Consider the following 24,652-nt stretch of genomic DNA (forward strand, 5'->3'; position numbering starts at 1 on the left):
TTTTTTTTTTTACCTCATTACTTGCTCTAATTTGCCTCTGTCAGAATTTTTTGTCAAATTTGTTGCAGGCCTGAAATGCAGGAATGGCTGTATATTAACAAATGAAATGAAGCTGACCAGACAAAACTTGAAATTCCTTGGGTTCGTACTGTCTGCAATGAAGTCAAAGTAAATTTAAGAATCGCTGCATTTTTTTAAATTTGCATTTTCCATACCGTCCTAACTTTTTCTGATTTAGGATTATATATTAAGACTTGTTCACTTTGGATTACCTTTGCTAGCAACTCCTTTTGGCCTTGTGTGCTCCACTGAGCTTCATGAGAGTTTCCCTCTCTAGTGGGCATTACGTGCTTTGCGACTCCCAGTCATAACAATTGTTTATTTTTTCTCACATATTGCAAGACTCCTTTGCAAGCGGAGCCCCAGGATGTTGCGTCCAAGTCACTCTGATGGAAGATCCCGCCACGTGTCTGCTTCCTGATCTTCTTCTCATTGGCTCTCTCCTTCTTACCTAACAACAACTCTCCCTTACATTTCCCCATCCTCTGAACGTCTCAAAAGTTGTTTTCACCTCGCACTGCGTCTTCTTCACATTTCCTCACCCGCTCTTGCTCTTCCTTTCTGCCTCGCATCCCCTTTCCTTCCCCAGCTCTTCCTCATGTGCTCTTTTTCTCAGTTTTCCATTTTCCTTACACCTGTCCTCCCAGCAAGACTCAGGCTGTGTCGTAAGTAAGACATGAGACGCAGACTCGCAGAGGCAGTTTAATTATGACAAACCACTTTTCCATTCATGCATATAAAGGTTGGCAGAGAGACTCACAACAAAATGTGGAATCAAAACAGATGGGACCTTTTGTGTTCTGACCTTGGCCATACAGATCCAGTCTCTGCTGGGTGATAACAGGCTGTCTGCTCAGTTACATGGAGTCTCTACTATTAAAGGTACATAAAGGACAAAATATCTCTGCATGCTCAGAAGCATCTCAACTCAAAGACATCAGGAAGTTAGGTAGACTGCCTTATGATTGATGGATTTCCCAGTTCTTCTGAACAATTTAAATGAATTAGAGAAGACTGACCAACTGACTTAACCACCCAACAAACAGGAGGCCATTCCTCTTTGGCTTCTGAATGTCCAAGTGCAAGAAGTGCTAGTGAGGTTGTGAGCGAACAAGACGTCTTTTGAGAAGGAAGCTCTGCGCAGAATACAAGAGCACTGAGGAAAGAGCAAAGTAGCTCCCCAGGTATAACAATCACTCAGTCTGCTTTCTCACGGGTCATTTTGATCATCGTCTCTGGAGAACGGTACAGGAAAATGAGCTTGGCAAAAAGCTGCTCCTCCAACTCCAGTTCACCCGTCTCTCGCACAACAAAGATGTCTGTACACAGTTTAAGAACACGATCAACACAGGGCAGCTCCTCAAACATGATGGACCGGGAAATGCCATTAAAGAACTCCCGCACAAACTTGCCTATGACCAGCACCACAGACATGTACAGTCCGACGATCCTGACATGAAGATAAAGGAAGAATGAAGAATGACCAATTAGCATATACGTGAAGAAGACCTCAGGGAGGGAATACTTACCCATATCCAGCCAGAAAGCCCAGACTGGAAGGGCTGACCTTGTCATTGAAGATGACCAACTCAATGTTTCTGTAACCCATTTCAACATCCTTACTGGACTGGCTGCACTCATGGACTGCCCACCATTCTGGGAGTGCTTCAGAAGATCTGCTTTCATTGGCTTGCTGTAGCTTTATGGCTATGTGCCTGAAGAAGGCGAGGTTTTCAATGTCCTCAGGCCTATTTGAGTGCTCTGAAATAGGGGCACAAACCTGGCTCTGTCAGCAAAGGTCAAGGTGGCATGCAGAAAAAGGAGAAACACATCAATGTCCACTCACCCACAATGAGCCGCTGGGCAAGTTTTGCTTCAGGGCTCGAGGAGGCCCTCAAGTACTTGGGGAGAAGGGACTTAAGCACCCTATAAGAGCAAAGGTAAAGGGGTGAGAGGTCTCACTGCAGTGCTTTGTACTGTTAGAAGATACTCCACTTACACTGGCTTCTTCCTAGTCCCATTCAGCATTTCAATCATTTCACTCCTCAGCTTCTCATCTTCATACTTCACTGTGTACTTCCCAGAGGATTCAGCATTGGGAACGAGTGAAGCATTCCTGAAAAGCACCAAGAAAGCCACTGAGATGAATAAATCTAGCACTGCACTACACGTCTTTTACAGAGATTTTTAGGCACAATATTTATTTATACAACCCTGCAGAATTCACAGTGAGATGTGGCCAGTCACGTCCCAAGCCTGTGAACGCTAGTCATATAGTGTGATGTCACCCATGAGTCCAATATAGTTCTCTTCCAGGCGGGAAGCCCCAAATAAATGGACAGGCATCCCGACCGGACATGCGCATAACACCTTCCCTGGTCAGGATAAAAGTGGACAGGGAAGGACCGTCTCTTGGGGGGTGGGGGGCGGGCGGAGATGGGGAGGGATGTGCAGGGGTATTTATTCCCCCCAGTCTCTAGATGGCAGAAGCCTTCAACATCAGCGTCCATTCAGGAACCAGTAGGGAATGCCAAGGGTTGTTGTCTGGCAGCACAATACAAATGGGTCCATGGGTGCCACAAGAGGGTGTTGCAGGGAGATGTAATCCCTGATATGTGGGTTTTCCATGTGACCCACAAGTACTTCCAACGGGCAACGACCCTGGCATTGGAAGTACTCCCAGGTCCTCAAAAAAAGGGATCACTCTTCCTTGTACAGGTGAGTTGTAGCTGGGAGGAAGAATGGCAACACCCAACTGGAGGAGGGCAATGTGGTGGAGAGATGACTTGTGCTTGTTTATACATGGTATTTTATAACAAAACACCCAATTATTTGAACCTGGGACTCTCTTGGTGTGTTCTTATTTGGGGCTTGATGGCACCCCCATTCTATCACACAACCATAAAGCACTCAATCAGAAATGACTACATATACAGTACTGCTGACAGTCAGTGAAAAACAGGAGTGCCTGCAAGAAAAGAAAGTGAGAGGTTTTGACTGCGTAGACAGAGGGGAGGCTCGTTGAATTTTGATGGCAGTAGATGTCTCCTTGTTCAAGAAAAGAAAGAAAGATTGGCTGAGAATTCTGCAGAACTCCATACACAGAGGAAGCACTTGTCGAGTTGTTAGTTCAACTATGGAAGTTCACAATGATTGGCTTCCAAAATGAGGTAAACTTTAAATACTTCTGCAGTGTAGTAGAAAAGTTGGAACCATGACGAAAAGTTGTGAGGGAGTCATGTAGTCAGTCAGCCCAGTTTGTCCACTCTCAGAGACAATTAAAACCAGCAAACTGCAGATTTTAAGTCTAACATGATGTCCATGTTGCGTATGATGACCACTTATGATATCATCAACCCACTACAGAGCTTGTGAACAACGTCACTTTGTAAAGCCACAAATCTTGTCTAAATGTTACCTGAGAAGTGTCCAGGACAATGTGATATAGAGGTGTGGAGAAGCAGTGAGCTCCTCAATCATCACCTTGCGGCTCGCGGGACTGATACTCCACAGCAAACTTGCATCACTTTTGATTTTAGCGATGATGATGTCCTCTGGCATGTACTTCACTATGAACTGCATGGCTGCCTATTAAAAAACAACAGGAAGAAACAATAGGAAAAGATATGGGTATAAAACTTTGGAGTGGACCGTATAGATAGAAAGCTGAAGGACAGGTATGGACCTGGGAAGAGTTAGAGAACACCACCATTATTGGGAGACTGTAGTAGTAAAGAATGAGAGAAATTAGCAAGGTTTGGGCAGAGCAGTGTTCACCAGAACAGGCAGGAGAATGCTATCGAGGAGGGATTGATTAACAGGAATTGTCTGGAGCGTTATGGAGCAGGGGTGGTAAAGTGATATGAATGCCACTAGTGACCATGGACAGGAGATACACAAGTGGTGATAAAAATGGGGAGCAGGAGCCTTCAGAAATAATTGTGGAGAAAATGTGGCTAGGAAAGGATAAAAAGGACATGGAAGGCAAGTTGTTAGAAGGGATAGGAGAGAGGATGAGAGGAAAAAACAGGGTGGAGTGGACAACATCAAAATTCCTATTAAGATAGTTGCATGGGGAGGAGAAAGACATAGTGGTTTAGCTTTAAAATGGGCAGAAAGGAATCACAAGTGATCTGGAATAATTTGGGATGGAAGGGATTAGGGTAGAAGAGGGCAAATGGGAAACCAACCAAAAACTTTACAGAAGATAATAAGGTAGACTGGATCAGGGATTTTGGCAACTTTAGAACTGTTTAGATAGAAGAGGCATGGAAATCTCAAAAAGCCTGTACAACTCACTGGGTGAAGTGCATATAGGTTGGTCATTCGGAAGTATGCAGAGTGGGAAAGTGGAACCAAGTTGTGCTGCTGGGCACTCATCGTGAACAATGGCTACAGGGGAACAGAGTGATCAGTTAACTTTCTTCAGAGAAATTCTCAAGAGCCCATCAAGGAACCAACTCAAGTACTTGGGACAATAGAAAAATCCTACCTCATAGCCACTGATGCTAAGCTGAACAGAGACATCCAGTGGCTGATTGGTTACTCCAGCTACAGACTTGACCAGTGACATGAAGAGAAGTGGAAACCAGACAATGCAGATCAGAGTGAATGTGACCAGACCACCCATCCCATACTTCACCACCATTTTCTTCTTCTGGCCTGATGGCTGGGGATACCTCTGTTAAATTGCAAAATCACAGAAAAGTTGAGGCGTGCAAAAATCTTAAATATACACAGATCATTTTCCAGGGGTTGATCTGTTATGAAACAAACCCTATTCAATTCAGGTCTGCTCAGGACAAGATGACTGGAACCTACAATCAGATCATCTGCTCAGGGCAGCAACCAAAAACAGATTTTGGCACCAGTCTCTTTTAAGGCACATTCATTTATATACGCTCTCACTCTCAGTAGGACAATTGACCTAAAATGTAATTATTTACATTACATTACATTTATTTTACCCAATGAAAAATCCACAATAAATTTCAGAAAATCTGCAACCTCCACACAGACAGTGTCCAAGCCAAGGTCTGAACCCAGGACTCTGTAGGTGAACTATAGTATTGCCCTTTATCAGCATGTCAAAAGTAAAAAAAAAAATCTCAGAACTAAATGAAGAACCATAGAGATGACTGCTAAATCAAAATTACAATGCAAAATTCACTTCACTAACCTTCTCTGACTCTCTCCAGCACTTAAGGATGAAAATGTTGGCATAGATATCCTCAACACAGATCCAACTGGACAGACTGAGGGTAGTGTCTGTCCAAACCCAGTCCATGACTGCCCTCAGCTCTGTGAGAAATGGGATAAGACGAAACCTGCAGGCAAGAAAGTAATCAAAGTCAGGGGTTCAGTTGTGGCCAAAAGTGTACAGAGGACAGTGATGGACAAAGTTCAGCAGTAGACCTAAGAACATGCAATGTTGTAGGAAGCTATCAATTAAGACCAAGGTCAAGGTTCAAGGCACAGTAGTTTGTGAGATGTTTGCCCTTGTGAATTTCCCCTTGGGATTAATAAAGTATCTATCTATCTATCTATCTATCTATCTATCTATCTATCTATCTATCTATCTATCTATCTATCTATCTATCTATCTATCTATCTAACTGATGAAAAACTTTTAACATTTTATATATAGAGATTTGCTACTTTTTAACATTTTTGCACCATGTGTTATGATAACTTCATCAACCAACCGTTTTTGATTTTTGTTATCTTAATGCTATTCATCAGAAGTGTTAGGATTGATTATTATACATATAATACATTTTTCTGAGCCCTCCATTTACATTTTTGAGGGTTTTGACTGGCAGTTTTGAAAGAAAATGGAATCTGAAGATGGCACATGTCACAGATGGCCAGGACGCCTCTTCACTGAGAGGACCTGGGGAGCAATAATGGGCAGCACAGTACCTCCCCTGGGACGTTAGATGGCAGCCCCCATGGGTTGCAGTGGTGCCTCAGACTCCCGCAGGGCTTCATGGGAGATGGAGTTATCTACAGCCCCATTGGGATCCAGGGGTGCCGCCAGGGGGTGCTGTAGCTGTTTCTGAGCCCGTGTGGGCAGTTCTTCTGCCACATTCGGAAGTGGGGCAAGAAGCACCTGAAGCACTTCCGGGTGACTTATATAAGAGGCCAGCAGAGACTACTCAGTGAGTCAGAGTTGGGTGGAAGGTGGACGAAGCTTGCTGAGGAGAAGTAGAGGAGTTATTTGTATTGTGTGCAATTGTGCCCGTGGGAAATGGGGAAGGCGTTTTCCATGTGGTGAAGAAAAATAAAAACATTTGTGTTTTTATAAGTGTGCCTCCTGCGTCTGTCTGTGTTGGGTTAAGCGCTGGGATAACGCCTTCTGTTGTCATCCACAGAACGATCTGAATTCAAGCACTGTGTAGACTGTAATTAAATAAACAAAGCTCTAGGACACATGGCCACAATTGTGTTCAAAGATCAGAGTGGTAAGTCATAAGCCAAACAAAGGGAGACAAGATAAATCATCAGAGGACAGAAGCATTGTTTTAACTAATAAATTCAAAAGTAATAATATGGAAAAGTCAACTCAAATAACAGATTACTGGAATCATGGGGTTAAAGGGTCCATTCATCAGATTGTCCGGCTCTGTAGAATGGCTAGTAGGAGGAGACAGCTTGTTGACCAAGGTCTCCAGGACTCCAACTGTGTCCGACTTGTCTGACCTCTTTTCCAAAATCTGGCTGTAGTTCTACAATTAACAAAAGGCAGGTACCCACATGACATATCCTAGGGTACACAAAGCACTTGTGGGTAGGACTGGTGATACCTTACAAATATCTGTCCAAGGACAAAGGTTTGGACCACTGTTCCATGGCCAAGAAGGAAACTGCAAGTTGTTTTTCACTGAACGTCTCACTTCTTAAGTTTTCCATATAGTTTCCTGTTTTGACTACCTGCCTTGTTAGAATATTAGAATTAGAACAACTGTGACAAGAACGGGCCATTCAGCCCTACAAGCTTGCCTGCCCCCTTACTTACCAAGATCCTCTAAATTAACATTGAAATTTCAAAGTGCTACTCTCTACCATACTACTTGATCATTTATTCCAAGTATCTATGGTTCATTGCATAAAGAACAACCTTCTGAAGTTGTAAAGTTCCTACTAGTTCTACAGTGGTTTTATATCTGTTTGTATTTGACCAGTCCCTTACTTAATGGACAAATCAGCATTAATTTGTGTTTCCCTCAACCTTAATACTTTTTATAGCTATTCTCCATTGCTCATCTGCTCTCTTTATACATCTCTCCTGCAGACCTGCACTATGGAAGGGGTCTTCAGAGTCCTGCACTGAACCACCACATGGCCTGATTTCCTTTACTTTCATCATCTGCTGCTTCAGTTGTGCCCATTTTGTTTTTTCTTATTCTTTTTATCATCCTTTCATACTCCTTGTTTCACTTTCTTCTCCCTTCATCTTACTCTTGACATCTACTTTTCTTGCTTTCTCTGACTTTGTCTCTTCCTTGTCATGGACACTCGGCATTGGCTGACATTCCAGCTCGGATGGCTCAAGGTTTCTTACCCATGCAGGAGGCCAGTTTAATGGAAGGACAAGGAGAGATTAATTGCATGGACTATCTGCTCTCCAGATACAATAGGTGGGAGACTTCCTGGGATGTGGTGCCTGCATGGATACCCACAGGGCAGACTGGGAATTGCAGTCTCATGAGACAGCCTTTGAGACAGCCCTGTTGTAGTCTATGGTGCCACCAGGGGGAGCTGCAGGAACTGATCGTCCCCACTTTAAAGAACTTCCACCTGACCCAGAAGCACTTCCTGGATGCAATGTGGTGGCACCAGAAGTACATCCACGTCTGGCATAAAAGAAGCTGAGCCTCCTATATGGGGAGTCAGAGTCAGGGGGAGAGTGGATGAGACTACGTGAGAGGTGTGGAAGGAGAGAAAAAGATCTGCATTAGTGGAAGGAGATATGAAGATTGTGTATTGTTCTCTTATAGAAACGCTTTGGAGTTACTGTAAAATAAAAAAAATATCTTTTGTTTAAACCCAGGACTGTTGTGTTGTGTAGTTGTGTTTGGTGGTTTGGGACACTGCTATGCCCCCTACTGGTCACACCACATTACTTTCCTCCCATGTTCCCTCCTCTCACAGTTCCAGATCAGGACCTTACCCTTGGAAGAGAAACAGATTCAGGTAGTTGTAGCTCTTAGTCAGGAAATTGCCCAGGACTCGGTTTGGGTAGCCGCACTTGATCTGATAGGCAGACAGGCCGAAATAGACACACTTCACAAAGTACCAAAGCTGGGCAACGTGGTTGGCATTGAAGCGCCTGCTCAGGATGATCAACAGAAAGTTACCTGATGTGAGGCTTTTGGCAGGTGATAAGGAACAGCATTAAAGTGCAGAGGATATTGTACCTTTCAGTGACCCCGGGCAGAATGAAGAACATCCAGAAGTGAATGCCAAACACCTGAAGCACTTGGAACACACACTTGCCTAGAATGGTCTTACGCAAGTAGAGGGCACGATCTACCACCATGGTGCCAAACTGAATTAGCAGCATGATAAGAAAGGCCTCGGGCACCTGGTCCTCTGACAGTGACTCTGTGATATCAGCTGCAGCACTGTGCTTCTGGAGACACAAACCAGATACACCATCAGTCATTGCATAAGCAGAGACAGCACAATAAACAAACAAGCTGGCCATACTCACCCCAAATGCCCAGTATCCAAAAATGATCACAATGAAGTTCACCACTTCAACCAGAAACATGATGGCGTAAACATCACACACTGGGCTGTACTCCGGGTGAATGATGTCATAAAAGAACTGTCGCACAGGCAGGTACAGCTGTAGACATCTGCACTTAGAGAAGACACACCAGACAGCTGGCTGTGCATACTTTTCTCCTCCTCCTCCTCCTCACTTGATGGAACTCCCTTATACTCTCACATCCATCCTTATGGTTATTCATTCACCTCATTTTTGTATATTTCCACATATATGTGGTCACTTTATCACAATCCCCATTACACTTTCAGTTCCTGTTCCAAAATGATTGCATCCTCACAATAATTGCTGCTGTGTGATTACAGAGGAATACTTCCTCATTCTCTTATACTACAGATGTGACAATACTGCTACAGCTATTACAACCTCAGCTACTACTTCCATATACTCCTCCTCATTCTTTTATAACAGACATATTCTTCTTCACAATCCTTCTTTTCATTTGTGTTCCTTCTATCATTTTCTTCCAAAATCACTTGTTATGTTGCTTTCTATTTAACCCTCATATTTTGGCTGTATCTTAATAGTCTTTCATACCTTTGGGTACACCAGCCTATAGATTCGTTCTCCATCACACTCTTCCTCCAGCTCTCTTATTTTCCTTGAAAAGTGTTACTTTCTCCTACATATTATTCCTTTCAACTAATCCCATACTTCCCCTAACTTTTCATAGACACTTTTGCAAATTGTTACTTTGTAATATCCCACTGCTCACTGATACTTGCCATTTCTGGGCACACCCTCTCACAGTTGGCTTCTTCCTCCCCTACTCTTCATACCGAGCTGTCTCCCCTTAACACGAACACTTGCACTCATTGACCTCATCAATCTTGGTAATGTTTCCTTACTTAGTTACATGCAGAATTGTTCCTAATATGAACTCCCCCATGCATGTGATCGTACTCTAAACTGAATACTCCTTAAGCACCTTTTTTATGTTTGCTTACATCCCTTTGCTGTTTGGTTGTCTCCATATTGTACTCCTCATGGCTTTCTTTTAAACACTTCTACAACTTTTAACTTCTACATACTCTACCTTATTTTTACTAGATGCACATTGTCACTCACGTGTGCATGGAAAACAGCTAAAGAGCCTACAAAATAGTGATTATACGCCAGACCAGGGGGGCGGCGGAGTGTGCTAACTGTCTCTCTCAGTCCCTTGCAGACCATTCTCGGGAAATCCTACTTGGTTCCAGCACTGACAATGACATCACTTCCGGCCAAGAAAATGTCACTTCCTGTTCTGGTGCCGACGATGGCACCACTTCCGGTCAGGAGCAGGTCCCTTCCGGTCATGAAGACATCACTTCCGGTTCTAGTACCGATGACATCATTTCCAGTTTGATCAGTTAAAACCGCCATCTTATCTCCACGCAATCAGTTCTGTTCTGGACTCTGTTCTATGCACATCGTGCTACCTCTAATCAAACTTTTGCAGCCGGGAAAAACAATATACGGGTGGCTGCCCCAAATCTTTATGATGTCTTTGACTCTTTCTTATGACAACATGCATTTTGGTTTTGGGTGTTTCTTCAAACAGCTGGATATTTTCCCAGACCTTGTGAATATTGATTATGCTTCTTATTGTTTCTTACTTCCATTAACAATCTCCTTTTATTTTATTCCCTTAAACAACGTGTAAGTGAGGAAAATGTTAACATTTTTAAGAGCTGAGAGAGCGGAAACTGTGTCTATCAAAAGCATTCACACGAATGAGAGGTGAGATTACTGTGTGCGTGGTTGAAAATGTTTGAGAGGATGGCGTGACGTGAAAAAATCTCATGGCCAAGGTCTCAACTGAAAACTGAAAAAATTTTCCAAAAAGTCTTTTGTCGTTACCCAAAAAGTCTTGTCTCGTTGCAGGATTTTTTTTTATTATAATAGAGAGACGAATTATGTCCAAATCTTATTGAAGAATTTCATCACAAAGGGTTATCAACAGAAAAAATGAGTACACGGGCAATCCTAGCACTGAGAAACGATGAAGTCAAACAAATTTAACGCCAAAAATGACGATTGGTTACATGGCAAATTGGTTAAATGTGTATCAATATACTGTGCTGAAACAGTTGGTGGTGATGGTGCGGAAGATGAAAACATCAACTTACAATATCCCGAAGAATATCTACAACCGTTAACACCGTCAAATTACTGTATAAAGAAATATGTATCCAAGAAAGGTAATGTAGTACAGTGGAACCTCGGTTCACGATCATAATTTGTTCCAAAACTCTGGTCGTAAACCGAGTTGGTCGTGAACCGAAGCAATTTCTCCCATAGGATTGTATGTAAATACAATTAATCCGTTCCAGACCATACGAACTTTTTTTCCAAAAAGTCTTTTGTCGTTACCCAAAAAGTCTTGTCTCGTTGCAGGATTTTTTTTTATTATAATAGAGAGACGAATTATGTCCAAATCTTATTGAAGAATTTCATCACAAAGGGTTATCAACAGAAAAAAATGAGTACACGGGCAATCCTAGCACTGAGAAACGATGAAGTCAAACAAATTTAACGCCAAAAATGACGATTGGTTACATGGCAAATTGGTTAAATGTGTATCAATATACTGTGCTGAAACAGTTGGTGGTGATGGTGCGGAAGATGAAAACATCAACTTACAATATCCCGAAGAATATCTACAACCGTTAACATCGTCAAATTACTGTATAAAGAAATATGTATCCAAGAAAGGTAATGTAGTACAGTGGAACCTCGGTTCACGACCATAATTTGTTCCAAAACTCTGGTCGTAAACCGAGTTGGTCGTGAACCGAAGCAATTTCTCCCATAGGATTGTATGTAAATACAATTAATCCGTTCCAGACCATACGAACTGTATGTATATATATATTTTTTTTTTTAGTTTTTAAGCACAAATATAGTTAATTACACCATAGAATGCACAGCGTAATGGTAAAATAAATGTAAAAACATTGAATAACACTGAGAAAACCTTTAACAACAGAGAAAACTAACACTGCAATTGTTCGTGCTATAGTGCTAGGAACCGCTCGCTAAAAACACTTTTTTTAATGAGTTTTAAGCACAGGGGTAAAAAATGAACGTTTGAAAAATCCATAATTTAATAAACCACCAAGAAAAGTAACATTGCAACAATGCAGGCTACGAACCAATCACTGTAAATAGAACTGAAAACAAAAACAAGCCTTCTCTAAAATGTGCTATATAAATAAATGTTGTTGTTGTTGTTGTTACCTTATGCGTCCCTCGCTCTCTCTCTCTCGCGCCTGTGTGTGTGTCCGTGCGTCTCTCTTTTGCAAGCCTGGAGCGCCTGTGTGTGTGTCTCTCTAGAGCGCTCCTGTGTGTGTGCGCGCCTCTCTCGCGTGCTCCTGTGTGTGTGCCTCTGTCTCTCGCTCTGCCTCTCTCTCGCGCTGCCTCTGTGTGTGTGTGTGTGTGTGTGCGTGTGTGTGTCACGCTCTCCGCTGCACAGGAAATGCACAGGGAGAGACTGAACATGTACAAACCGAAAGGGAACCTGGCTTGTTCGTATATCAAGTGTGTGGTCGTGAACTGAGGCAAAAGTTTGGCGAACTTTTTGGTCATAAACCGAGTTGTACGTGTACCGAGACGTTCGTGAACCGAGGTTCCACTGTACATCTTCCGTGGATAACATTACACAACAAAGGAGATGTTGATATGTCATTCATATTAAAATGTTAACAGTTTCCTATTAGAATAGCATCTGCAAAGACAATTAACAAATATCAGAGCCAAACATTCGAAAAAGTCTTTTTATTTAAGAGAGAGAAAGAAATGAAACTCAATCACGGGCAGTTATATGTTGCGCTGTCACGATGAAAGTCCAAACACAGAATCAAAATTCAGTGCGATATTGATGAAAATTTAATTAAAAAAATTGTTTTTACTGAAGTTTTACAGTAAAAGTGTAAGTTTAAAAAGTATTTGCGTGTTAATTTCAAAGCCAAACAGAACAAAATTGTATTACGCAATGAATAACTCTAATGCAACATGAAACATAATTTACTTTCAAATTATTACATTTTACTCTTTTTAATATGGTTAATTACTCGCTGTAATGTAAAATAGTTCTATTATGCATATGTAACAATTCCCAGGAAAATAAAAATCTGTTTAAATTGTACAACCGCATCCCCGTACGCGAGCGACAGAACTGCAAAGAGGCTAACGTGTAGCGCAGACAGGGGGTTGGCGAGCGAAGCAAGCTGGGTGCATCACCCCCTAGTTAAATCTAAAAATGAATTATAATTGATTATCTTTTTTAACTGCATGTACATCTCTTAACTTGTCTACATTTTCTCAAGTGTTTGCTCAGTTTTGACAACTGCTCAGTCATTTCTGAATTATTATTTACTTCTTTCTTAGTATCTACTACTGCTTTGCCGATGATGTGCAGCTGTACTTGTCATTCCCTCCAGAGGACCACACAGTCTCAGCTACAGTCACGGCTTGTCTCACTCTCAACTTGAATAAAGGAACACCATCTCCAGCTCACCTTGCCAAGGATGGAGCTCCTTGTTACACCAGCCACGTATATCTAGTAGACAACTTATCTCTGTAAAGTTCAGCTCATTATCACTAATCGCCTACCAAGTACGTACATAGCCTTGGGGTTGTGATCGATGACCAGCTATTGTTCTTTGACCACACTGCAACTGTCTGTCACTCTCGCAGATTCACTCTGTATACCACAGACAAGGTCAGAACGTATCTGACGAAGTATGCGGTACAATGTCTGGTTCGGGCATTGCTCTTGTTACACCTTGATTACTGCAACTCTTTAACTGACAGTGAGACCAGCATTCTCTACCAAGCCATTGCAGTGGCAGGTCTCACTCTTGTTTTTAGGTCACTGCACTGGCTCCCTAAAGGTCAAATCACTGATGCCTGCCCACAGAGTAGTCAATGGGTCAGTACCAATATATGTGGAGACACTTGTGGAGTTCTGTACTCCTTCTCTTCTACTCAGGTCTGCTAATGAATGGTGCCTAGTGATATCACCTCTGTATGGCATTACATCTCAATATCTTCATGTGAAGCTCCCAGCTGATGAATGAGCTGCCCACATTCCTCCAAACTGATGCCTCCCTCATTGTGTTTAGGAAGTGTTCCAAGACTCTCTTTTCTGTGAATCTCTCCCTGATTCATAATGGTTAAAGTTCTTAATACTGAAGAGTAACTAGTCTTGAGGTGTTCGGTTTGGTTTTGATCACTTCAATTGTGACCGCTCATTTTGTAACTTTGTCCTGTAACACTTGTTTCAAAGCAGTCCTCCAGATAGATGTTTATTCGATTATGCTGACCTCTTTTGTAATTTGCTTTGGACAAAAGTGTCTGCTAAGTGAGTAAACCTACTAACACATCCTTTGGAATGTCAGCTGCAAATTTCCAAATATGAGACTATGTCATTAATAAAAATTACAAACTGTACCAGATCACTCACACAATCCTGGCATATGACTTCCTCCTATGTGAAGTATCTTCCTCTTATCCTGTATATCAAACACACTGCATTCCAATTTCATAACTGGTGTGGCAGATGGCAGGGGCCCTTGCCCAGCCAGGATGCCTCTTCTTTATATGGTCCAAGGGTACAAGCATGGACAGGACAGTACCTCCTCCAGGACACTAGATGGCAGCCCCCATGGTCTTCAAGGGAGATGGAGTTCTCTACAACCCTGCTGGGATCTGGGGGTGCCGCCAGGGGGTGCTGCAGTTGTTCCTGAGCCTGTGTGGGTGGCTTTTCCGCCACACCCAGAAGTGCAGCCAGAAATAAGTCATCAAACACTTGGGCTATAAAAGGAGCCAGCAGATATCACTCCGGGAGTCGGGAGGAGGAAGATGAAGCTTGCCAGAGAGGAGTGGTGGAGAAAAGAGAAAGAGAAGAAGAATTGTGTGGTACTGTGCTTGTGGGACTGTGCTGTGCCTGTGGGGAACAGGGAAAGCGTTTCCCACAGGAGAAGAAAAGAATAAAAACATTTATTTGTTTTATCAGTGTGACTCCTGCGTCTGTCTGTGTTGGGTTGAGTGCTAGTATAGCCCCTTTTGTCACACTGGAAACTAATGACTTCTGGATTCAAGATTAATTTCAGGTGATGAACTAAATCAAAGGCCATTTCAAAGTCTGTCGATTAACGCTTCTAACCGTGCTGGCTGACACTCAGAATAATGTTGTTGTGTATGCTGTCTAATCATTTAATTCTGATGATGCCTGAAATGAAATGCACTATATACAATGAAGGCTGACTGGTTTATAAATGGTCAGCATGGTGGCAAATTAGTTACAGGGGCTGTCTTATAACTCCATATGTGCCTGATTCAAGTCCCTGACAATCTCTGCTTAGAATCGGTATGTTGTCTGTGTGTGGGAAGGGGGATTGAGGTTTCTCCAAATATGATAGTTTTCCTTCCGCATGCCAAAAATTAGTCTGTTAGGTTAACTGGAGATTTTAGGTTGGCATTGTGTGAGTGTGAGTGGGGCCTGCAATGAACAGGCATCACACCAAGGGTGTCTTTCTGTTGGAGTGGTTATATGGATCAAATTATTCAGAGGAATTCATAGCAACCACATTGGAAAAGATCGACTGATCATCTATGTCCTTACAGTCTGTTCAGTTCTAGCACATACCAGATTGCTTTCTGCCACAACTTTTTACAACTGGCTATTTCATCCGAGGTGTTCCTCCTTACCCTTAATTACCTGCCCTCATAGATCATGCATGTTTTCCTCCTCATGCCTCTTTATTCCAGTTAGTTACCCTTAACATGCTTCTCTGAAGTCTCAGTTACTTTTATCAATCTCTCATCACTCCCAGTTATACTTTCTTACAAGTCATCACACACTCCTACTCCTCCTCACTTTTGGCATCCCAGCTGGATATTCCTTAGTCCCAGCTGCACTTCCATGTCTACTTCATCCCCATTCTCAGTTAAACTCTTACTCTGCTCTTACACCTTATTACTTCCTTACACTCCTTCTCACTTTCTATAGTTATTCATACAAACTGAAAACTCTTTGTTCCTTACAAATCAATTGTCTTGGCTTTGGCTTCCTGGAGTGCAAAAGTACACTTTTCCTTCACTTTCTCCCTCCAGGACTTTGCAGGTTTTCCCACCCGGCGACGCTTCTTTTTGTGCTTTGTTTCTGAACCATCAGCAGCTTCTGACCAAATGTAAAAACAAGAGATGGTTGAACAGAGGCTTTAAGTGCATATAGCATGATCTGGTCACAGAGCAAAGACTGCAAATATTTACCTTCACCATTGGACTTATAGGAGAATCCTGGTGAATTTCTTGGGCCACTTTGCTTTTTTCTTTTCTCCTTCTTAAACCTTTTGAAGAAATCAGGTATTTCAAGCTCTTTATTGTCCCAGAGACCATGACACTGGAAATGAAAATAAAAACACTATAAGCCAGCACCACACTCAACCCAAACACGCCTTTTTAAGGTTGCTATGTATCTTTGTAACCTAAAGAAGCAAAGACGTTTAATTGTTTGAGACTTTGGCTGTTCCCATTCTGATGCTTCTTATGCTAATTACAAGATGATATGACAAGATAGGTGTAGGACAGTGAGGTCTTGTCCTGCTCAAGTCACAGCAGCCCGGGATATTACCTTCAGGATAGAGCGATGGAAGAAGAGTGCCAGCAACTGCAGGAGATCACAGAGCACATAGCTGTCCTTTCTTTCCACACCTACAATATTTGAAAAGGCAAATGGCCTGTCTGCATTCATCCCTCGGTAGTAAGAGCTTGTCCAGGGAAAGAAACCAAATTGGAAGAAATATTTTGCAACTACTGTAGCCTGTGAAAACAGAAATATATCCTTAAGATACCCACTCTTATCCTAGCTCAGCATACAATTAGAAAAACTGGACACATTCACCTCAGTGTAAATGATGGCAGTCATCCAGAAGCGCTTACTAGGCCGTGGCACTGAAAGCATAGCCCAAAGGAAGATTAGTATTGGCAGTGGTAGAGTGAGGATCGAGGCTGAAACCATGTGATTTAGGATGATAACAAAATAACAGAGCATCTCTGACTTGGAGACCATAGTGTTGTACAGAGCAAGAAACAGTTTCAGAAGACGTGGGAGGCTTTGAAAGAATCGGTTTGACTGCTCAATCTCATCATCCAGAAAGGCCCTGTATGAGGCACACATGTAAAACACAAGGTTTCACTGGATATCCATGAAGAGCCCATAAAGCTACTGAGACCTATCAACAAGGGCAGGGTAGAGCTGCAAATAAATATCGATCTCTTCCATCATCACACAGTAAATAAGCAAGAACTACCGGCCATTGATTTACGGGTGCATCTCAATAATTTTGAATATCATCAAAAAGTTAATTTATTTCAGTAATTGAATTCAAAAAATGAAACTCATATACAACCCCAATTCCAATGAAGTTGGGACGTTGTGTAAAACATAAATAAAAACAGAATACAATGATTTGCAAATCCTTTTCAACCTATATTCAATTGAATACACTACAAAGACAAGATATCGAAAGTTCAAACTGATAAACGTTACTGTTGTTTTGCAAATCTTCACTCATTTTGAATTTGATGCCTGCAACACGTTCCAAAAAAGCTGGCACAGGGGCAGCAAAAGACTGGGAAAGTTGAGGAATGTTCAAAAAACCCCTGCTTTGAACATTCCACAGGTGAACAGGTTAATTGGAAACAGGTGTTTGTCATGATTGGGTATGAAAGGAGCATCCCCAAAAGGCTCAGTCGTTCACAAGCAAGGATGGGGTGAGGTTCACCACTTTGTTAACAACTGCGTGGGCAAATAGTCCAGCAGTTTAAGAACAACGTTTCTCAACGTACATTTGCAAGGAATCTAGGGATTTCATCATCTACTGTCCATTATATCATAAAAAGATTCAGAGAATCTGGAGAAATCTCTGCACGTAAGCGGCAAGGCCGAATACCAACACTGGATGCCCGTGACCTTCGATCCCTCAGGCGGCACTGTATTAAACACCGACATCATTCTGTAAAGGATATTACCACGTGGGCTCAGGAATACTTCAGAAAACCATTGTCAGTTAACACAGTTCGTCGCTACATCTACAAGTGCAAGTTAAAACTCTACCATGCAAAGCGAAAGCCACATATCAACAACACCCAGAAACGCCGCCGGCTTCTCTGGGCCCGAGCTCATCTGAGATGGACTGACACAAAGTGGAAAAGTGTGCTGTGGTCTGACGAGTCCACATTTCAAATTGTTTTTGGAAATTATGGACGTTGTGTCCTCCGGGCCAAAGAGGAAAAGGACCATCTGGATTGTTTGCAAAGTTCAAAAGCCAGCATCTGTGATGGTATGGGGGTGTGTTAGTGCCCATGGCATGGGTAACTTGCACATCTGTGAAGGCACCATTAATGCTGAAAGGTACATACAGGTTTTGGAGTAACATTTGCTGCCATCCAAGCGACATTTTTTTCAGGGACGTCCCTGCTTATTTCAGCAGGACAATGCGAAGCCACATTCTGCATGTGTTACAACAGTGTGGCTTTGTAGTAAAAGAGTGTGGGTACTAGACTGGCCTGCCTGCACTCCAGACCTGTCTCCCATTGAAAATGTGTGGCGCATTATGAAGTGCAAAATACGACAACGGAGACCCCGGACTGTTGAGCAACTGAAGTTGTACATCAAGCAAGAATGGGAAAGAATTCCACCTACACAGCTTCAACAATTAGTGTCCTCAGTTCCCAAACGCTTATTGAGTGTTGTTAAAAGGAAAGGTGATATAACACAGTGGTAAACAGGCCCCTGTCCCAGCTTTTTTGGAACATGTTGCAGGCATCAAATTCAAAATGAGTGAAGATTTGCAAAACAACAATAAAGTTTATCAGTTTGAACATTCAATATCTTGTCTTTGTAGTGTATTCAATTGAATATAGGTTGAAAAGGATTTGCAGATCATTGTATTCTGTTTTTATTTACGTTTTACACAACGTCCCAACTTCATTGGAATTGGGGTTGTATTATATATATTAATTACACTCAGAGTGATATATTTCAAGCGTTTATTTCTTTTCATTTTGCTGATAATGGCTTATAGCTAATGAAAACCCAAAATTCAGTATTTCAGAAAATTAGAATATTGTAAAAAAGTTCAATATTGTAGACTCCTGGTGTCCCACTCCACTCAGCTAGTTAACCCAAAACACCTGCAAAGGGGTCCTGAGCCTTTAAATGGTCTCTCAGTCTGGTTCAGTAGGCCACACAATCATGGGGAAGACTACTGACTTGACAGTTGTCCAGAAGACAGTCATTGACACCCTCCCTCCACAAGGAGGGGAAGCCGCACGAGACCATTGCTAAAGAAGCTGACTGATCACAGAGTGCCGTATCCAAGCATATTAAAGGAAAGCTGAGTGGAAAGAAAAAATGTGTCAGAAAAAGGTGCACAAGCAACAGGGATAACTGCAGCCTTGAAAGCACAACCCATTCCAGAATTTGGGGGAGATTCACAAGGAATGGACTGTGGCTGGAGTCAGTGCTTCAAGAGCCACCACTCACAGACGTATCCAGGACATGGGCTACAATTGTCACAGCATTCCTTATGTCAAGCCACTCCTGAACCAGAGACAAATCTCAGAAGCGTCTTACCTGGGCTAAGGAGAAAATGGACTGGACTATTTCTCAGTGGTCCAAAGTCCTCTTTTCAGATGAAAGTAAATTTTGCATTTCATTTGGAAATCAAGGTCCCAGAGTCTGGAGGAAGAGTGGAGTTGCACAGAATCCAAGTTGCTTGAGGTCCAGTGTGAAGTTTCCACAGTCAGTCGTGATTTCTGGAGCCATGTCATCTGCTGGTGTTGGTCCACTGTGTTTTATCAAATCCAAAGTCAAGAAATTGTAGAGCACTTCATGCTTCCCGCTGCTGACAAGCTGCCAAAAGTACCAATACCTGGTTTAATGACCATGGTATCACTGTGCTTGACTGGCCAGCAAACTCGCCTGACCTAACTCCATAGAGAATCTATGGGGTATTGTCAAGAGGAAGATGAGACACACCAGACCCAACAATACAGATGAGTTGAAGGCCGCTATCAAAGCATCCTGGGCTTCCATAACACCTCAGCAGTGCCACAGGCTGATCGCCTCCATGCCACACCACATAGATGCAGTAATTCATGCAAAAGGAGCCCCGACCAAGTATTGAGTGCGTACATGAACATACTTTTCAGTAGGCTAACATTTCTGTATTAAAAATCATTTTTGTATCGGTCTTATGTAATATTCTAATTTTCTGAGATACTGAATTTTGAGTTGTCATTACCTGTAAGCCATAAAGAACAGAATGAAAAGAAATAAACGCTTGAAATATATAACTCTGTGTGTAATGAATCTATATAATATATGAGTTTCACTTTTTGAATTGAATTACTGAAATAAATTAATTTTTCCATGATTTTCTAATTTATTGAGATGCACCTGTGTAAAATAAATGGTGGTAATGGCAGGATTTGGTCATGATGATAAATGAGCAGTATTGAACCTCTGCACCAATGGAAGTAGGCCACAGAAATTAAATTAAGTACAACCAGAGTACTCTCAGGATGACACTCAAAGGAGTGCTGAAATGGTGTCATTTTGCTCATATGACATAATCCTGATACACTCAATTCTTGGTATAACTTACTTGTTCAGCAGGAGTTCACTGGCTGTAAAGTTCTGAACTTCTTCTGGGGTTGGTCTGCTCTCTTCCACATCTCCCTCCTCAGGAATGTCCTCCAGATCCCGAGACAAAGTCAGACAAGGTGCCCGAGAAGTATGTGATGACCCAGAAGATGATGAAAAGATTGGAGCTTTGTTCTGGGTGATTCCACTCAATGCCTCTTCCTCCTCTTGGCTGCAAAGGTCATATGTACTTAGACAAGACTTTCAAATAGTATACCACTCATGACATGGCATCAAGAACAGAAGAAGTGCTGACACAGGTACCAGTTCTTTATATCTCTCAGTCTGAATTCAAGAGTTTAGAAAATGAGTGGATGTGCATTTGTTGCCCTTGTTTAATTGAAAACACAGAAAATGAGTTTTAGTCTGGAGTGGGGATGGAGAACCCTAAATGATGGAAATATTCTATCCTAAAGCCAAAAAACAGGAGCCCACTTTAATTTACTTTAAAGAGTTGGGCCTACCACACAGTGTACCCCATTCTTGCTGTGATGTCTTGTGGCCTTTACACACAACCTAATGGGGGAGCTGGCAGCCTTAGGTTTGGAATGGACAGTTCCTGCTCTCTTAATTCTTATAAATTTTTATGTTTTCCTCACTTTAAGTTCCCAATAAAAGAAGACTTATTATGTCCAAATCTTACTGGAGAATTTCATCTTGAACAGTTATCAACAGAAAAAATGAGTACACGGGCAATCCTAGCACTGAGAAACGATGAAGTCAAGTGAATTAATGTGAAAATTGTCGATCGGTTACACGGCAAATTGGTTAAATGCGGATCAATAGACTATGCTGAAACAGTTGTTGGTGATTGTGCGGAAGATGAAAACATCAACTTACAATATCCTGAAAAATAAGTACAACTGTTAACACTGTATGGTCTTCCACCACCAGAATTACTGTTGGATGAAGGATGTATCCAAGAAAGGTAATGTAGTACATCTTCTGCGGATAACATTACACAACAAAGGAAATCTTGATATGCCATTCGTATTAAAATGTTAAGTTTCCTGTTAGAATAGCTTTTGCAAATACAATTATCAAATCACAGAGACAAACATTCAAAAAAGTCGGTTTATTTATTAGAGAGAAAGAAACGAAATTCACTCACGTGCAGTTATACATTGCGTTGTCACGATGTAAGTCCAAACACAGAATCAAAATTCAATGCGATATTGATGAAAATGTAAATAAAAAAATGAGGTTTTACATTAAAAGTGTAAGTTTAAAAAGTATTTGTGTGTTAATTTCAAATCCAAAGAGAACAAAATCGTATAACGCAACAAAAAACTCAAACACAACATGAAACATAATTTACTTTCAAATTATTACGTTTTACTGTTTTTTAATATGGTTAATTACTTGTTGTAATGTAAAATAGTTAGTTCTATTATGCATATGTAACAATTCCCATGAAAATAACAATCTGTTTAAATTATACATCCGCATCCCCTTACACGAGTGTAGCGCCAGCCCAGGGATTGTCGAGCGAAACGAGCAGGGGGCAAAGCCCCCTAGTTTTTCTAAATATTAACTATTGTGATTTGATTCTGCAATACCTGTATATTACAAAGTATTCAGTTTTTAATTTCCATCCATCCATTATCCAACCCGCTATATCCTAACTACAGAGTCACGGGGGTCTGCTGGAGCCAATCCCAGCCAACACAGGGCACAAGGCAGGAAACAAACCCCGGGCAGGGCGCCAATCCACCGCAAAGTTTTTAATTTGACTAATGATAAAGTTTTAATCATGTACCTATTGACAAAATTTTATTATATGTAATCAATCCATCCTACTTAATTTTTAAAACATATTTGAGCAAGACTGGGAATATTCAGTAATAGTACATAACACACTGACATTATGATATTATAATGTAATGCAACCCTTGTGTGGTGTAAGTGGTTGAGAAATTAAGTTTGCAGTAGGACTATCAATAAATAACTGAGATTAGAATATTTAATTCAGTCCTCTCTGAGATCTGGGTTTGTTCCTTTATACCTCAAATCAGCTGTAATAACTCCACTTTTAAAGAAATCCGGTGGTGACCTCGAGAACTACAATAATTATCATCCTATATCCAATATTCATTTCCAAAATTCTTGAAAAAGTAGTGGCAGCACAGGTTAATGCTCATCTCATCTGTTTGAGACATTTCAGTCTGGTTTTTGTCCAAAACATAGTACTGAAACAGCCTTGGTAAATGTCACTAATGACCTGTTGATGGCTACTGATCCTGGGCTTTTAACAATCCTTGTGCTACTTGATCTGAGTGCTGCCTTTGATACTGTCTCACAAACTATTTTGTTGAATCGGTTAGCCGCCATTGACATTACCGATACTCCTTGTATATGGTTAACTTTATGCCTCTCTAATCGTTCTCAGTTTGTTCACCTAACAAACTCTCGATCACAATCCCTCGTAGTCACTAGTGGTGTTCCCCAGGGATCGGTGCTTGGACCCTTACTGTTTTTAATATATCTACTCCCTTTAGGTGGTATTTTTAAGAAATGTGGAAATGATTTTCATTGTTATGCAAACGATATTCAGCTCTATATATCTACAAAGCCCAAATCTGTCCTTCCTCCATCCTGCCTTCATTTCTTCTAATTTCCTCCACCTCAATAGTCATAAGAGAGGTTCTCCTCATTGGCTCCAAGTCTGCTTTATCAAAATCTAATAATTTTTCGCTTAATATTGATGGTACATCAATCTATCCCTCCCGTCAGGTTAAGAGTTTGGGGATTATCTTTGATAGTACTCTGTCTTTTGAATCTCATATCAATAATGTCATGGGGTTTTTCTTGCACACCTGCAACCCTCCCTCACACTAAATAGCACCGCCATCCTTACTCATGCATTGGTCACTTCCCACATTGATTATTGTAATTCTGTTCTTTTTGGTCTCCCACATAAGTTTCTCCATAAACTCCAGCTTGTTCAGAATTCAGCTGCCCATATTATAATTCAGACCTCTTCCATGCAACACATTACCCCATCTCTTGAACAGCTTCATTGGCCTCCTGTAAAATTTGCCATTGATTTTAGAATTCTTCTCCTTACCTTCAAAGCACTTCATAACCTTGCTCCATCATACCTCTCTGGCCTCATACATGTTTATACACCTAACTGCGATCTTAGGTCCTCTACATCTGGACTTCTCATCACCCCAACATGCACCCCTGATTACCGTGGGTTCCAGGGCATTTACTTGTAGTGCTCCTCGTCTCTGGAACTCACAACCACAAAACATTCGGGACACAGATTCCCCACATATTTTCAAATCTCGTCTTAAGACATATCTATTTAGATAAGCTTACACTACATGACCTTAGGCTGTATTCTTATTGCTGTATTTTCAGTTCCGTAGATATAGATATGTGTATACAGTCATGGCCGAAATTATCGGCACCCCTGGAATTTTCCTTGAAAATGCACCATTTCTCCCAGAAAATTGTTGCAATTACAAATGTTTTGGTATACACATGTTTATTTCCTTTATGTTCATTGGAACAACACAAAAAAACAGAGAAAAAAAAGCCAAATCTGACATCATTTCACACAAAACTCAAAAACCGGGCTGGACAAAATTATTGGGACCCTCTACTTAATATTTGGTTGCGCGCTCTTTGGAAAAAATAACTGAAATCAAGCGCTTCCTTTAACCATCAATAAGCTTGTTACACCTCTCAACTGGAATTTCCGACCACTCTTCTTTTGCAAACTGCTCAAGGTTTCTCAGATTTGAAGGGCACCTTCTCCCAACAGCAATTTTGAGATCTCTCCATAAGTGTTCAATCGGATTTAGATCCGGACTCATTGCTGGCCACTTCAGAACTCTCCAGCGCTTTGTCTTCAACCATTTCTGAGTGCTTTTAGAGGTATGTTTGGGGTCACTGCCCTGCTGGAACACCCATGACCTCTGACGCAGACCCAGCTTTCTGACACTGGGCCCTACATTTCGCCCCAATATCTTTTGGTAGTCTTCAGATTTCATGATGCCTTGCACACTGTCAAGGCATCCAGTGCCAGAGGCAGCAAAACATCCCCAAAACATCTTAGAACCTCCACCATGTTTGACTGTAGATACTGTGTT

The 24,652-nt window shown here is 41.6% G+C and overlaps 1 protein-coding gene across 1 annotated transcript in view; it reads right to left on the bottom strand.

Annotated features, from left to right (window-relative positions):
- Window positions 1-442: 442 nt before the first annotated feature.
- si:dkey-11f4.7 (piezo-type mechanosensitive ion channel component 2) overlaps window positions 443-24,652 on the bottom strand; it is a 75,511-nt gene continuing 51,301 nt past the window's right edge. Inside the window, 16 exon segments of the mRNA XM_051932467.1 lie at window positions 443-1,510; window positions 1,590-1,821; window positions 1,907-1,986; window positions 2,060-2,176; window positions 3,479-3,648; window positions 4,360-4,452; window positions 4,553-4,741; window positions 5,240-5,387; window positions 8,234-8,392; window positions 8,481-8,695; window positions 8,777-8,924; window positions 15,887-16,022; window positions 16,115-16,244; window positions 16,476-16,664; window positions 16,746-17,004; window positions 20,515-20,724. Coding sequence (XP_051788427.1) covers window positions 1,258-1,510; window positions 1,590-1,821; window positions 1,907-1,986; window positions 2,060-2,176; window positions 3,479-3,648; window positions 4,360-4,452; window positions 4,553-4,741; window positions 5,240-5,387; window positions 8,234-8,392; window positions 8,481-8,695; window positions 8,777-8,924; window positions 15,887-16,022; window positions 16,115-16,244; window positions 16,476-16,664; window positions 16,746-17,004; window positions 20,515-20,724 — 2,728 coding nt within the window. The 3' untranslated portion in view covers window positions 443-1,257.

The sequence above is a fragment of the Erpetoichthys calabaricus genome, chromosome 10 (genome assembly GCF_900747795.2).
Source record: "Erpetoichthys calabaricus chromosome 10, fErpCal1.3, whole genome shotgun sequence".
Classification (NCBI taxonomy): Eukaryota; Metazoa; Chordata; class Cladistia; order Polypteriformes; family Polypteridae; genus Erpetoichthys; species Erpetoichthys calabaricus.